This window comes from Nasonia vitripennis, chromosome 2 (assembly GCF_009193385.2).
Source record: "Nasonia vitripennis strain AsymCx chromosome 2, Nvit_psr_1.1, whole genome shotgun sequence".
Taxonomy (NCBI): Eukaryota; Metazoa; Arthropoda; class Insecta; order Hymenoptera; family Pteromalidae; genus Nasonia; species Nasonia vitripennis.
This window is the reverse complement of record NC_045758.1, coordinates 25185350-25202036: the sequence shown is the minus strand read 5'-3', so window position 1 is coordinate 25202036 and position 16687 is coordinate 25185350. Positions and strand designations below refer to the sequence as shown.

General features: G+C 36.6%; 2 protein-coding genes across 3 annotated transcripts; both read left to right on the top strand.

Annotated features, from left to right (window-relative positions):
* Positions 1 to 254: 254 nt before the first annotated feature.
* LOC100679009 lies at positions 255 to 1945 on the top strand. Its single transcript, XM_003425134.4, has 4 exons — positions 255 to 554; positions 640 to 975; positions 1439 to 1532; positions 1625 to 1945. The coding sequence occupies exons 1-4, from the start codon at positions 467 to 469 to the stop codon at positions 1692 to 1694; spliced, it is 588 nt and encodes a 195-aa protein (XP_003425182.1). The 5' UTR covers positions 255 to 466; the 3' UTR covers positions 1695 to 1945.
* A 1345-nt stretch (positions 1946 to 3290) lies between these two features.
* LOC100679082 lies at positions 3291 to 9012 on the top strand. 2 transcript variants are annotated; one of them, XM_003425135.5, is made up of 7 exons: positions 3618 to 3796; positions 4272 to 4520; positions 4709 to 4757; positions 4849 to 7567; positions 7772 to 7905; positions 7979 to 8140; positions 8223 to 9012. In XM_003425135.5, the coding sequence occupies exons 4-7, from the start codon at positions 7495 to 7497 to the stop codon at positions 8289 to 8291; spliced, it is 438 nt and encodes a 145-aa protein (XP_003425183.1). In that variant the 5' UTR covers positions 3618 to 3796; positions 4272 to 4520; positions 4709 to 4757; positions 4849 to 7494; the 3' UTR covers positions 8292 to 9012. The 2 variants fall into 2 exon arrangements, with proteins under 2 accessions (XP_001607352.1, XP_003425183.1); XM_001607302.5 differs by lacking the exons at positions 7772 to 7905; positions 7979 to 8140; positions 8223 to 9012 and having other exon boundaries at positions 3291 to 3796; positions 4849 to 5129.
* Positions 9013 to 16687: the final 7675 nt, after the last annotated feature.

Genomic DNA, 16687 nt, shown 5'->3' with positions numbered 1-16687 from the left:
ATCGGCGCCATGCAAAATACACGTAATCAAATGGGAGAGGTCCGGAAATTTCAATTTCGTACGCTATGGGATAGCCTATAACGCTATCTTTTTTCCGCACACAGTAAACACCCGCGCTTTCACGGCAGCTGCAAAGCGAAAAATTACATGCATAGGCGCGCAGCCGTTGCCACGGGGAAGCCCGGAAGAATCGCCCATATCTGCGTAAGTGTACACACTTGCTACATACAAATGAACGAGAGAAGCATTATCGCGAAGATGAGCTGTATCTGTGTGAAGATCAGGTGCGCACAGCCGCCAATTGCTGCCTTGGATTACGCAATGAGAGAAACAGCGATTTACGCGCTACAAAATCGGTAACTTCAATCGTCAAAGCTCACAGTTTGTTTTTTCTCAGATTCCCGTGTAGACGTTACATTATTGGCGATTCTGTTTTTGTTTCAAATTTGATAACGTAAAGTGAAAGATGTCGTGGATCACTGTCACCGTGACGGCTGTATTGCTCGTCGGAGGTGTCACGTGCTCGCCTATCGATGTTCCTAAGCCAGCGTCAGGTGAGCCTTTTTTCTGGTGGTATACATTTTACCGTCTCCAGATAGTCGATGATTGATCGGTATTTTTTGCTTGTCTTCTATGCAGAGTTGTTGCCACTCGAGGTCGACAATGGCTCACTGCTGGCCACTGACATGACGCCACCACCAGTGTCAATGGGGGTGACCGAAAAAAATGTACCTGCCACATATCTGGTATCTCTGCCCCTGCCGGAAGAAAGGACTGATGTCGATAGCAAGAACGAGAACGATGCAATTAAGCAGATCATGACGGCTATGGAAGAAAAGAAGGTTCTTGAGGCGACAGGCGAGCCTGGACTTGATTACTCACTCAAACTCGTTAAGGTCCGTAGGAAGAGGACCTTGAAGTACAAGAAAAAGTACTACGGTGGAGGATGCGGGGGTGGATGTGGATACTATCGACGTAGGTTAAAATTCGAGAGTTGTACCTGCGTTGCTTGCAACATTTCGAACGTCACATGACACAGTTGCAGTTGTCTGTGACCTCTCTCTCTCTCTCTCTCTCTCTCTCTCTCTCTCTCTCTCTCTCTCTCTCTCTCTCTCTCTCTCTCTCTTTTCTTTTCTCTTTTTGATACATCCCTCTGTTTTTGAAGAGAGTAGTCTTTGCCTGCAATAATATTTTTATGGTTCGTTGACATATGATTTTTCTGTTTGGATTCACATTCTGAAATAGATAATATACTCAGTTTATTAAAAAACAAATACAATGTATAATCGTCCATTGTCCAAAATGTCAAAACGATATTTGTTTATAAGTATAGGATCTGAGAGAGACTAGCACTTACATTAATCATAATTTTTACCGGGAATCCTTACGCGTTTTTTTCTAAGAAAAAGTAACAAATCTGATAAAATTCTTTTTTTAGCTCAACCAACATATTATAAAGTTGTTGTTGTACCAGTCGTTGTACAGAAAAAGCATTACTATCCCCAACGTACTTGCAACGTATGTGGACATGGGTGAGTTCAAAATCTAATAAAATCTTTTATTTGCCTCTAGTCACAATTCATTTTATTAATAGTAATGTATAATATAATTTTTCAATTTTTAGTGGTGGATACGGTGGCAGCTTCTCTTATTCTCAAGCATCTGCTTCATCTTTTAGTTATGGAAAAAAATGAAAGACAAAGGTTTGAGCAAACGCAAAGAAAATTCTTAAGAGACACTTGCGAACACATTAATACTTTTTAAAAAATAGTGTATCTTAATACTAATAAAGTTGTCGTTATCTATTATTTTTAAAGAAGCATGTTTTAAATGTATTGTTAGTTCATTGGGGTAGTGCAATAATATTTAAGCAATACTTGAGTGCTATATGAGATAATATATGTATTTTTTTATATTACTATTGAATAAAATTATCAATGTGAAGTTATTAATGTTTTATTATTTATCGACGTCATTATTAATAATATCAATTCTCATCCACGACTTTGCTGAAAAGGACTTACTAATTTAGAATAATAATCACAGAATTTAAGAATTCTATTACCATCATATAGACAATATTATATGATTTTTATTAAAGAAAAACAATAGCAAATAGCTTAGCCTAAAAGCTCATTAAAAATCTACCAACTGAAATTACCAACCTTTCTCAAATTTTTCAGTGTATTAGCAATTTTGTCGACTCTCGTAGTTGTTGGACAAAGAAAATACAATTTTTTAGTTTTTTATTTTTTGTTGCGAAATAAGTCAAATCACTTAAAATTTTTGTGGTAAATAGTTTAACCCATATAAATAGGATTATTTTGAGAGAATCTGATACATAAATTAGAAAGCATGACTTACTAAAATAAATAAGTTTTTTGTTATAACAATATAACGAAACAGTAAATTCGAGAAAACTGTTTTATAAAAATCAAAAATAGTTTAATTACATTATATCTATATTGACAGAAAAATAATATGCTGGTATACATATCATATCCATGGTGCTCTGAGAAACTGAGTCACATTTTTGTATTTTCGAGAGAACTTACGATTTTAATCTTAAATTAATATTGATTAGGACGTTAAAATTACTTTGAGTTATGCCGTGAAACTTTTCTATGCTCTTCGATTAGCATCTTCATGCGGAAACATATTGATGTTGAATTACGAAATTCATTATTTTTATAATGATATCGAGTTTTCCACAATGTGATTGGTTATTGAAATTCCGGAAACTCTATATCCAGAAACAAAAGTTTTTCATCGATTCGGTATTGCCAATTCGTATATTTGTTATGACGTTTGTTCTCAGACAGATATTATTTGATAATTCTCGAATCATGTCTGCTAGTTGTGGAAATAAGAAATAATTGCATCTAGCGGGGATCTTACGGTAATTCAATGTTTTCGAAATTTCCGCGATTCGTGAAATACGCAATGTGGTATGAGTCAGAATGAACAATATAACTTATTTCTTCAACTGCCTTTACTTAATCAGGTCGGAAAATGATGATTATAGTCACTACAACAAGTCTTAAAGGCATTAACGATACTTTTTATGTGAAACTGCAATATTTAAAACTGATGTAAGTATTACTTTTAGAGCATGGCGTATATTCGACCACTCATACAGTTTCGAGACAACGTTTACAGTTTAACGATATCCTATATACGCAAACAGTTAATAAGTCTCTCGCCTCTTAATTCTACAAAATCATTATTTACATCATCATTCATATCTGGAATCAGAAAAAACTTTGTTTTTTTCCAGGTAAACGCGTATTAGATATTCCCGTACAGTTTATACCCGTGTTTCCACGCAGTCAGCCTATAATTGCCTAACGAGTTTGGTGTTTTTCTTATACGGCAGCTGCACGCGTGAAAATCTACCTGCATCGTTGCTACCGCGGGGAATCCCGAAAAACTCGCCGTGAGAACAATCAATCAAGTGCAAATCTGTGTAAGTGTGCACACGAACCAAGCCATCGTAGGGATGTGTTGAGATGTGATCGGATACGCGCAGGCGCTGATAACTTCCTCATATACTAATTACGCACTGAGAAAAGCAGGGATTGAGCGCTATAAAAGCGGTAACTTCAAAAGTCAGAGCTCACAGTTCGCTCATTACCGGATTCCTGGATAGACGCGATATTGTTAGCGATTCTGTTTTAGTTTGGACTTTGTCAAAACTTCGAGTGAAAGATGTCGTGGATCACTTCAACCGCGACAGCGATACTGTTGGTTGTAGCTGTCACATGCTCGCCTATCGATGTTCCCGAGCCAGCGAGGGGTGAGTCTTTTCTCTTCGTTTATCACATTATTAGTTTTTCTGATAGTATACATTTTGCTTTTTTTAACGTACAAGTTCAGTGTAGATAGTAATTTGCGGATCTATTTAAGGACTCTAAAGTAAAATCTTTTCAATATGAATGATGTGCTAGATGAGAAATTACAAAAATAAACATTTACAAAAATTATTTTTGCCATATATAATAAGTAATAATGTTCGATGATTATTGATTGATAAAACTGATAAATATAGCAAACCTATAGTAATCGCAGTATTATATAAATAGTGAAATCCTAGAAATTGCTACATAATAATTATCTTATCGTCGCATAGTTATTATTTTGAAACGATCCGTAGCAAATTTATTAGCAAGAACGCAATTGCATCTTATTACGTAGTTCGATTCATCTAGGCGCCCACATCTCTCGCTAATCGTTGATGATTAATCGGCATATTTTACTTTTCTCCTACGCAGAACTGTTGCCACCCAAGGTCGACAGCGGTCCATCACTAGACACTGACTCGGTGCCACCACCAGTGTCAGTAGACATACCGGACAAAAACCACGCGTTCGAGCAAAACATCGCTGATGCCGCAGAAAGTACAGCCCAGGAAATGACAAACTTTGGCAAACTCATGAATATCCGTGGAAAGAGGCATCTCAAGGGCAAGAAATCCTATGGTGGCGGATGCGGAGGTGGATGCGGTGGTGGATATTATCAGCGTAAGTTATTAGTCATGAACTAATTTTACATCGCTCTGCGAGGTGCAATAGGCATAATACAAGTTCAACACTGAACACTTTTCACTTGCATCAATTCACATCCTTGTTTCTGCTGGGTATACCGAAATGAACACGTTTTTCTAAGAAAAAGTAATACAGACTTTTAAAACATATTATTTTTATTTTAGCTCAACCGGTGTATCGACCTCAACCTGTTTGCAACACATGCGGAGGAGGGTAAGTTAAAAATCTAATTTAATTCTTAAATCTTTTTCAATGTCTCAATCCACATTATTATTAATATATAAAATCATTTTTCAATTTTTAGTGGATATGGTGGATATGGAGGCTCTTATTCTCAAGCATCTGCCCAAGCTTCAAGTTATGGACGATAATCAAAGATAAATGTCCGAGTGACAGAAGAGGATTTCGTATATTAATATAGATTTTAAGAGACACTTGCGAACATGTTAATGCTTGAGACTGTCATATGTATGAAAGTTTGAATATAAATATTTTCAAAAAAGCACTTTTTTAAAATAAATAAAGTTGATTAGGCTTTTAAAGTGAATAATAATTTATTTTGAATGCTGACAACGTAATACTTAATTACTGTATTTATTCAAAACAATAACGTTTTTCATATTCACTAGAAATCAGTATAAGTAATAATTTCTATTTGCTGCTGCTCGCATGAAAGTATCTACTAATTTTAAATAACGAAGTCGTGAGCCCCTGCCAACATGCTACCCGCCCGCCAACAGCGTTACAAACTATATGCAGAATTTTTAAAAAGCATACAACTTTTGACTAATACGTACCAGAAAATCTCTTAGAAATGCTGCAGTTAATTATAAATAGTTTTTAATGTAGATTTAGGTATAATCACAACGTTGTTCCTTGGCAACATTCTAATTTTGATTTACAATTTTAATTTCACAATTCTACAAACTTGAACGTATACCGGGCTGACCTAAAAACTGAAGGAAAAAATTTAAAACTGTAAAAGCAAGTCAATGCTTCTGTAGTTATACTGTCGCTCTTGAAAAAACTGCAATTACCGAGCTACTTTACTGTAAAGTATATCTATACTGCGATAACGGTTTTGATTCTACTGTTTTTTCTTTCACTTTACGACTGGGTGTTTCGGTTGAAGAAACTTGCGAATTTGTAGCTCGCGTTATACTTACTTTACGTTCTTTCCTACAATGTAAATGTATAAAGTACTTTTTAAGCAAACACATGCATTCCATTATTTACAAAAAACAAAATTTAAAACTTTCTATTGAACTTTGCGATAATAGGTTCAACGAAGTAACAGATGTATCTTAAGATTTTATCGTAATTATCACTTAAAAATTAACGTAGCAAATTAACAAGCAAATATGCAATCATTTGCGTAAGTTTTAGTCGAATCGGCAAGGGAATTTTCATTGCACATATTTTATTAGTTCTTGAAAATCCTTATAAACCCATTCATTAAAAGTCAGTTCTAAAGTTAAAATTTTCAAGCTGTTGAGTTTTAACTGATAAACTTAATTGTCACTTAAAAGGAAAGGTTCTATAAGTTGCCTATTAACGTGTCTCGTACAACGATGAAATTTATGGATGCAGAGTCAGAGCCTTAGGATATGTAAGCATGAGTTCTCGGTCAAGATACACGATATGTGGGTTTGCGGGTCATTTGCTCGTTGTTTTCTATACCTTATTTGAACGTAAATAAGGAAGAAATAAATTTTCGTTTACTCATTATGTAATCTATGAAAATGGATAGTTAAGAGCATACAAACAGTAATCTTGCGTTTTATCGAGTACAAGCAGTCATTAGCCGATCAAATGCTAAAAAGAATTTTTCTTTATTTTCTGTAAACTATAATTCAAGCACGCAAGGACTAAGAATTTGGCCAATTTTATATAGAAAGATGGAAGTGATGAGAGGAAAAGATAAATCGTCTACGCTATTACAGCAATAAAGATGTTTTTTACGGCAGCAAAGGGAAAAATGATAGCCTGATCCAGCTTGATCGTTTTTTTATGTCGAGCAGGTGTAACCTAACGATGAATAGATTGGAAATAAAATTGCGCGGTTAAATGAAAAAAAAATGTAAATAAATATTTGGATCTCACTTTTCATTAACGTATCAAGTTTCTTCAATAAGCAAAAGCTTTACTACTAGAAACAATCATTTACATTCATCAAGAAGATTATACGGTGTTGGTCGTAGGTATTTGAATTTATAACACAAACATATTTTAGTAAAATCTATGCATATAATTGAATAAAGTAAAATTTTCATAATTGCAAGCTTGTGCACAGTAAGTATATAATAATTTACTGTGGTATACACGTGTGATAAAAGTCATCACTCTAATGGCATTATTAATCTCGTCAAAGTCGTCATAAATTGTGAAGTGAGCAACGAACAATATTCATACCATTCTAAAATTAAGTATGTTCTATCATACTAAATATTTTACTTCATGTGGAATACTAATCGTTGTAAATGCTCGCCGATAAAGTATATGAGGTGCGGAATATACACTTAGTTTCATATAAACAATCTTTTAACGTTTTGCTCTTCTATTTAGTTATTCCAGGTCGTATAATGGAAGTAACAATAAATTTACAATATTGAATTCATCATTTTAATGTTTTTTATTCTAAATTTAAAATAAGTTTTTAAAAGAAAATTAGTACTTTAGCTTTTTTGCCATGATGCGGAAGCGCGTCATTAATTTAAAGAAACAAAAAAGTGTACATTTTTTAAATCGGGATACAGAACGACTCGATGAACGTATTCTCCCTGAGGGTATATGACATACAAGCGAGTTTACCCCTCCCCTTGACCACAGATAAAAGAAAAACCAGGAGAGGGAAAGTAAAAAAGGAAGAGGCGGCGATTGCGACCAGTATAAAGCTTCACGAGAGCTGGATCTGAAGTTTAGTCCGTATCCAGAGGTGCGACCCACTATCATGATGCGAAAAGTGAATGCGTGTACAGGCGTGATTGTGCCACTTCTTATTTTAGTTATAGTGAAAAATGCTAGTGAGTTTTAATGTTGCGAAGTTTATTTCACTAATGTATCCAAATTATTAGTATGTCATTTGCAAAATTTGAAAGTGTGCTTTAAAAATTAAAAAATTATATTACGTAAAGTGTTGTGAACTGTTTTTTGTTTTATATACATGAAATTTAACTATTTTAAATTAATTCCAATTTGTGAATAAATTTGTGCTTTTATGTGTTCAGATGCACTGCCCATCCAATATTTACCTGAGGTTCCCGGTTTTATACCTGTGTATATAAGATATGGCGACCAACCTTTGGAGGAAATTAATCCCATGCTAGCTGAAGCTTTTCATGAATCGACTGGAATTTCAAAGGTAGAATATTGTAAAAGAGCCTACATACAGATAGATTCGTATAAATAAAATAAATTAATTTATTTTTGCATAGAGTATTGGAGAAAACAAACTGGATGAGTCTGCATCTGAAAAAACAAAGAAAGATAGTCCAGCCCAAGTGATTCCTTTAAAGCAATTAATCTCTGCTTTATCCCAAGATCGAAAGGATAACATTAAAAATCCGTTATCTGAAAATGAATCAATCGTGGAAAAAGTAAACTACATTTATTTATTTTATAAGTAAGAAAAAAATCCCCATTTATTTCGAGAAAGTAATTGTTCATGTTTGTTTGCAGCTGAACGAGTTTTTACCGTTAGAAAATATTGAAGTTAAAATAATTATGGGTGATCAAGCAAAACGATAAAACATCATTTTATTAGCATTGACCTGGCTATAACAACATTTATACAACGGATTTAGCTATATGACTTGATATCAGCCATGACTTTTATTTGAAATGTATTCATCTGTGGAAGATAAATACTTAAAGCTAAAATGCGGTGAGGAAATTCGCATGCAGACACATTAGTTTATAAAAATATGTTTTTAAGTTAGTCGCAATAACGTTGAATATAAATTGAGGTTACTTTCTACGCTGATTTATAAGTGTAAAAGCATGTATAGTTATTTTATGAAGCTATACGTCAAAGATTTACTTGTATCAAGTATCTGCGACGTGCGAAGCTGATAAAACCAAAAAAAGAAATTGTCTGCGGTTTTCGCGGCCAAGTCAATGACTGCCGTAGCTGTAGTTGATGTGACGTCGTACCACTGGCCTTTACCAAGCTGATTCGCTGAAATTGTTTCAGTCTCAAAAATAGAAAACAATGTAAAGATGAGTATGCCAGAATTATCATTAAAAGATTAAAAACATAATTTTGTATATTTTTTCGCATAAAAGTTTTTTCCGCATGGATGTTATTGGATTTTACCATGATACGGCGCAGCTAGTTTATATCGGGATTATATTCATTTTTTAAATAAAAAGCTATCAATAATAGATAAGCTCATGTTAATTTATATCAAAACTTGTGTGGCATTTTATAACAACGAGCAATAAATAATCTTTTGCAATGTTCCGAAAATTCGTTTTAAAATTAAAAATATTTCATTCAGTAGATTTATTAGTATAAATCCAGAAATAAATTGTTGCGCACCAGTGAATAAAAAGATATTTTTTGACTATATTATTATGTATTTTAAATTGCTTCAAAAAATACGTTGCAAATGAAACGCAAAGAAAAACATAATCTTATTCACATTCTGAATCTCAATAAAAATGATGATACATTGATGAATAATCCTCTTTATCGTAAGTTTTCAGCGTAACGTTTTCATCCATTTCTAACTATAATCCATTGCTTCCATCAGTCAAATTTAATCACTTCCGATGAAGCCTCTTCTCACCTGATTCGAACTGCCTGTCTCGCGATTAGCGATAAGCTATTATATACATATAGACAACGCCTGAGGACACACGAGTGTAGGTCTCGGTCAAGATGTCCACGATATCTGGGTTTGCGGGTCGTTTGCTCCTTTGGTATATCTATACAAACGATCGCCTGTATAGAAGCTCGATCCGTTTGCTTTCGAGAACAGACATAAGGAACGGGCTGAGATTCATTGCAGATTGATCGATGTATTTAAAGCAAAAAAGGGATACGCTGATTTAATAGGAGTTATGAGTAACGTCAAGAAGTACTTAATCATTTAGGCTGATCTCGGCTTTAGCTCTCTATTTTGAGTTCTTAATTAACTCATCCTGCAAACTTATAATCATAGAATTATAATAATGAAAAAGAGATTAAACAGATATACCGTATTCTTAACGTTGAAAAGTTTCACGATAATCGAGTTGATAAAATCTAAAAACTGAATGTAATAGTTTGGTTGCTTTTATCTAGTCATGCGAATTTTCAAATCTGCATATGTTTTGATCATAAGTTTCATACTGATTGAAGGAAATCGATTACTGCCAACAATGCCCGCAATCAGACATTAGAATCGCGCAATCTTTATCCAGCCAATGCGTGGAGCATGCAATTATCAGATTCTCATCAAACTTATGATGCACCTAAAAACCTCATCAGCACACACTGCAGAATTAAATAACTCATTTCGTCGTAATTTTTTAATCACCCAAGGAAACGCTTAAATTACTATCATCATCAATGGCCTATTAGTCTTGTGCGCGTATTATGCTGCACACTCTCTTACGAGGAAAAAGGCATGAGTAATTCCTCGCTGGTTTCGCACACGCTCAGCTATAGCTCTCCATTAAAACGAGTTAATAACAAAAGGCCTGTTCATCCGTAAACTCGATCCGCGTCGTCTTCTCCGGTGACTGTACGCCGGCGCTGCTTAGGTAACGCCATTCACCGACAATATTTTGCGGTAAAACAACTACATCTACACTCGTGCGTACACATCGGCGAAGGGCAAGCGCATAAACTCCGACGACGTGTACAACAGAGCGGTAAGTCAGGTGTCGCGCGAATGGAAATTGTACTCCATACGAAGAAGCCTGCTAACTGTAAACCTGCCTTCTAGTCGAAGATTTTGAATTGATATTTTTTCGCTGTATATAGTTAGGAAGAAAAATGGACCCTGTTGACGCGTGGGTAAAAGTTATTTTTTGATGAAAGTAGATCTTTCTGGAATCGTAAAGTGGAAAGTGGAAACGTGTATGGATGATGTTTAACACTTAAATGTATTCTAACAAATTCTATACTATGTACAAAGTTGTGTTCGGAGACCCAGAGGTCTTGTGTGTTCAGAGGTTACATAGTTCTGTTTTGTATCCGTCGGGTAGATGTTGCTGAGGACTAGCGATGCTGTAGTTGGAATAGGTAAAAGAGGGGATGATGGCGGAAAAACGTGCTATTTGCGTCAGCGAGAGGATTAGACCAGGTATGGAGTTTTTGAGAGTATGAACCTTAGAGGGGCTCAGGTAGGCGGAGTAGTTCGGAGTAGTTGTTGGGTACAAAATCCTCGTACTGCTATGGATAATGGCGCTGATCTTTTTATTAGGGTCGAAAAACCCCAGCGACGGAGATATTTTATGATACCTAGAAATGACGGTTGGGAAAACCCAAATGGCGGCTAGACTTTACGCTACCTAGCCCGGTATACTATAAAGTGCGTCATAATGAGCGTCTGTCTAAAGATTAAAGCGTAGCGCTTTACATGTAGGGACACAACAGACCCGTTGGTCTCAATTATGCCTGCGTATACCTTCGAGAGAGGCAAAAAGATCGAATGTACCTTGAATAATGCAGAAGTCTTTCCAGCATCTCCAACAGAACGCATAATGGCTGCGGAGAATCGCACAAACCGTCGACAAAAATCACTACTTAATATCGGCTAATCGCAGGCTCCTCGATTTTGTGATGCAAATTACACGCTTCTCAGTCTCTCTTTTTACCGTTTTTTCATAAAGGGGCGAAATATCAGTAGCAGCCGGTCTCCGTGTTAAGAGCGGCGGATGACCGGGCAATTGGATCTGGATCGCGAGAGAGAACCGGTTTTGCAGCGCACGCGGTTAGTGGCCGATGGATCGATGCGTGTTAGTTGAAACAAAAAATGAACACGTCGTTTCCGAAATTGCTTGGCTCGATACTGCCGTATTACGCCCTGAGGTCCGCTTTCGCATGCGAAAAATAAGCGTGTATGCGACTGCGAAAGAAGCTTGTGTATAGAGAGGTTTCTTGGACAGCCAATTAGTTGGTGCCCAATTTGACAAGACAGTGAGGTAGGAAATTGCTTGTTTTGCAGAGGCGAAACAGAATTAAGTGCACGCTTGTGAATCGGCGGGGCTGCAGTATTTATGTTCGTCTACCGTAGAAGCTTTTTCGTACGGTTTTTCTTGCGTGTTTTTGATGCATTTTTAGTCAAAATATGCAAAATTTTTATTAAATACAAAATGACTTTTCGAAGCACATTGTATTTTCAATAAGGATTTTGTTTGATATTATAAACTATAGAAATTTTGTAATCTTTATTAAATAGCCTTTATTAAATAATCTTTATTAAAAGCAGTCAAGCGTATTAAAGCCCATTCTTCCGTACAAAATTAGATAGCAGGACAAGTTTTCACATGATTTTCTTCAATACGTTTGATAAAAATTTGTTTACAAAAACCTATGTACGCATAATTAATTAGTATTTAATATTTTTTAAGCTATATTCGGTTTAATATCCAAATATGTTTCTTGAATTCATTTTTAAACTGTATTATTTCTTAATATGATGAACCCATGTTATACATTGTATGTATGCAATTTATTATATTACTTTGTATCATTAACGTTTCGATCAATTCAGTAACTTTTTGATATTCCTCTAATTACTTTAAGTTCGGATTCGTCATTTTATATTCTAAATAATTATAATAAATAATTTTTAATTAATCGTAACAATATAACAATAAGCAAATAGTAGAAGATTAAATTAATATTATCTTACGGAGTTTGAATTTCTTAATCAAAGTTAAAAGACCATTTTCCACCTGGATGTATTGGAGCTCGTACAATAACAATACCAATGTAACCAACTTCATTTTGACTTTTACTGTCTGGCCAGAATAGGCGATTTAAAATGTTTCGAAAAGTTGAACGTTGTGGAAATCTTCAAGCTTTAGCAGTTTTAAGTACTAGAAAGATCGTGAAGTAAAATCATAAAAAAACGTTAACTTAACTAATAAACATCTTCTGCAAAGCAACTCAATATTTAAACAATAATACAAGGGATTCGCTGTCAAATGATTCTATAAAATTAAAACAGCTATGGATGTCGATTCTCGATTTCAAAGAATTATGCAACTACCCCTGATTTAAAAGCTTGCAAATACTATATATAAGGCTCCTAAATCTACTAGAGTTTTAACATACTAATAGAACTCTCTAGAGACAATTTTTGCGTACGTAACAAATTTTCTGACATTTTACTCAATTTTTATAGTCTACTCTCGCAAAATATTGAACGGTGCTGTTCACATTTTGCAGTAGTGAATCAGAGCCTTGAATAATCAAACTATAACACTTTCTTAATTAAAAATAAATTGATTCCTTAATAAGGGACCAAATTTTTCCTCTCATCGTACACTTTCTAAACAATATAATGCAACTGACAGTCTTCTACTTACAACGTAGTGTCCCATTGAAAATAAGACAAACTTAGCTAAACATAAAAAATTATATTATAATAGTCAGGTCATTGTTAAGAAATATTCAATTACGTAATACTTAATATGTTCTATCATTTGAAACTAGAAACGTTTTAGAATTAAATATCATACTTTGCACATGTAAGTATAAAAGTATTGCAAATCTATCAATTTTAAAAATTCCAGTATCGCGTTCAAAATCGAAATATATCAGTACTTAAATGCTAATACATGCACATTTATTTGACTGTATTTGAGGTTTAGTTCCCGTTAATCATAATAGTGAACTTTCGCCTGACACACATCGACACCTTTCACCTTTCTAAGCAACCAAGTAGTTTCTTCTTACGTCCATTTAAATTTTCATTTTTAAGGCAATTAAGCTCAAGTTTTAACCTTTTCTCAAGATATCAATCTCCTCCATTGTACGAACAACGATTTTTAATCGTCGTTCCGATTCCGCCTCTAAAACACACAACGATGTAGGTCATACTCGTCCTCCTGCACCTACTTACGTTTACACTCAGTATTTCCTTCTTTTCGAATTTCGAACTAAAGCGGCTCATTCGAGATCCCTATCACACACCAATTTACCTTCTAAAGAACTCTCAAATGTATACAAAGCAAATTTCTCCACTCGCGAAGAAACGTTTCGAAATCAATCGCATCGCTCTACAACGAGCGATGCGCTGCACACTTGGAAGTGAAAATTAGCGACTCTCGCCAAGAAATCCAAAGTAGACAGGTGATGGCAGCGCGCGAACTCTTCCCGCATACATATGGACTCGGGCACACCTGGAGGAAGGAAAACTCGACGTGGATCAAAGAAGACTTTCGCGACTTCGGAAGGAGGATGCGGCGTCGAGGCCGAAAGGGGAGCAGCCGACATATCGGCGTTAAACTACGAAGGCTAAAACGAGAGAGAGCATCCTTATAATCTCTTTGGCAAGGTTATATGGCAGTCGTTCTTTAACGAGTCTATATATCCCGCCTCGCGGACTCTCTTCCAGCATCTCTCCTTCTCTTATTACCCGCGAGAGCGAGAGAAAGAGAGAGAGAGAGAGAGAGAGAGAGAGAGAGAGAGAGAGAGAGAGCTACCGTTACAAGCCTCTTGCTTTTTTGCCCTCCCAGCGTTTCTCTCCTCCTATCGTCTGTTTCCTTTTTTTGCGCTGCACACGCACTCACACCGTCTAGCTCCGACGATTCTATTATGGGATATGGCCGATTTGCGCGGACTTTTAGCCGTGAGCTGCCGCTGCACGCGGTGTAATACCTGCAGCGCTTGTTATTTTGCGCTCGCAGGTATCACACACACATATATAGCCGCCGTGGTATTATGGGTTTAACGGCCGATCGATTATCTTTTGTTGTCCAGGAAATCCAAGAAGTTTGCTCGGCAATTTCGCGCGTTGCGAGCTTCTTTCTCTTCTCTCTGCCGTGTTCGCCGACTCTCTTTTTCTCCCGCGCGCTAGCGCACTTCCTCTATATATCGCTTTTAATTAGAGCAATGGCTGTGTGAGCTTATCGGACGATCGATTAGGATTTTCTGAAAAGTTTCTGCACGTCCGTGAATTTCGTTTACTTTTTCTGTACGGCGCAAAGATAAAACGATTGTAGATCGTTTAACTGTAGACGTTTGCTTCTATGGTACAGATACTTAGAGATTTAGAGACGATTACAAATCGAGGAAAAAGGATTGGACGTTTCGCAGTAACTGTACACCGATTACGCAAGGATTACACTGATTACAATAACGCAATAACGATTGTAATGCCCAATGCTTGGAAATCAAGATGTGTTCTGTAGAATTGAAGTTATAAAAAAATTCCTCGAATCAAAAAGCAGTAAAAGACCGATGCTTAATTTAAATTCGAATACACATAATGACGAAGATGATGACTCTGATCTATTTTAAGTCTCGTGTTTGCTTAACGCGGCCTTTGACCTTAGCTGTCTCGGTTCATCCTTATATTTAATCGCGCATCATCTTCCTGTAACCTTCGATTTCTACTTAACGGTTTAGGAAGTCGTAGAGCTCAAGATATCGTGTACTTTTTTTCATCGCAACTTGTTTCGCGAACGAGCTGTAATAAATTTCATCATAGGGTACACAATGTACGGCTGTAAAAAGGAACAACGAATTCAACCGAACGAATCTTCCACGAAATCTCATGCGTAGCTCTTTCAAAAAAATAAGTAGCGAGCAACAGCACGAGAGCTCAAAAACAAAGAGACTTATTGCGCATTGTTCGAAAACACCTTAAGTCGCGCGGCGCAAGAAAAAGACGCCTTGTGCCGACGCGAGAAAAGCCTTTTCTCCGCAAGCCGCCGCCGTCCAATAACTCAAGCTCTCTGTATATTCCTAGCTAGCTTTGGCGCGACACGAGAAAAAAATCGGTATAATGAAGTCATTATCAATCCCGTCAAACTCCTCCTGAATCATCGCGCAGGGATGCGTCGCTCGCGCATAGCATGAGACAACCGACTAGGAACGCGAGAAACCAGACACGCCGACGTTTCGCGCGCATAGTTACAATATTCCTGTCTAGCGTATACAGTGTGAAATTATTCCTCGAAAAGAATTCGTCGGTAATTACCGATCTCCTATCGGTACGCGCAGCTTCCTCTCTCACTCGATGCTTATTTTTCTTATCGATCGAAGGATCGCGCGACCCTGGAGTTAAAAAATGCTGTTACAGCTGGAGAGACTTTCACTCGATCAGAGACATATAGGTAGACGGATGGTAAGGAGACACCGCGGAATCCAGGCTCGCGATCGATTGTGAAAATTACACGCCGATTGTGCTGCACTTAACGTCTCTGTTTCGCGCGCGCGCGCGCACGCTCGAACTCTAATATACTCTATAATCGATCGTCTGCTTTTTCTCTCCGTTGCGAAAATCCAATTTAAGCGTTATACGACTTTCGGATACCAAACTCGTGGCGAATTTTTTAATTAAACTTTATGGGCCTCGCTACACATGGTGAGCGAGTTTATAGCGTCGGGCTTTTTCTCTCAAGTATACGTGTCTCGCGAGATTGAGAAAACTTCGAGGCGCAGATAAAGAAGTTTTATACTCCTCTCTATGCGGTCAATATTTGAGTAGCATACTTTTGAGTGCTCCATTTAAGCTCGTCGATGTATATGCATACAATTTACGCCTTTCTAGCTTCGGAAAAAGACAACAACTCTGGCACGAGATATATTCTGGTCGCTCGCGGCACAGAAACGACGCGTACGCGTACAAAAAGTCGTTAATAAAATCGTGCAAAAAGCGATAAATCACGCATCGGGGCGAGAGCAATGTAGTCTAACGGTGTATCGCAATCGCCGCTTTTATATAATTGATATACACTAATGAGCGGCGCTAGCCGTATTCCCAACGTGTGTATAGGATTTAAAATCCTGCAAATTACTTCGCGCGCGAGTGTGATATCGAGCTGAATTCTGCTTAGCAACGCGCTTTAATTTGCGGTACAAGAGCTGTGTGCATGAATACACATGGAATCTTTAAAAAGCCCGTAAAACTCAGGCGCAATCGCAGCAGCGGTACTCGTTGGTCGATGACAAAAAGCTTACGTAAGAGTAAAAGTTA

Excerpts from the sequence above, each read along its gene's own strand:
- LOC100679009 (XM_003425134.4), top strand. The coding sequence starts at position 467 with ATGTCGTGGATCACTGTCACCGTGACGGCTGTATTGCTCGTCGGAGGT. Across the intron at positions 555-639 it reads TGTTCCTAAGCCAGCGTCAG|AGTTGTTGCCACTCGAGGTC; the intron begins GTGAGCCTTTTT and ends TCTTCTATGCAG. Across the intron at positions 976-1,438 it reads TGGATGTGGATACTATCGAC|CTCAACCAACATATTATAAA; the intron begins GTAGGTTAAAAT and ends TTCTTTTTTTAG.
- LOC100679082 (XM_001607302.5), top strand. The coding sequence starts at position 3,709 with ATGTCGTGGATCACTTCAACCGCGACAGCGATACTGTTGGTTGTAGCT. Across the intron at positions 4,521-4,708 it reads CGGTGGTGGATATTATCAGC|CTCAACCGGTGTATCGACCT; the intron begins GTAAGTTATTAG and ends TTTTTATTTTAG. Across the intron at positions 4,758-4,848 it reads TGCAACACATGCGGAGGAGG|TGGATATGGTGGATATGGAG; the intron begins GTAAGTTAAAAA and ends TTCAATTTTTAG.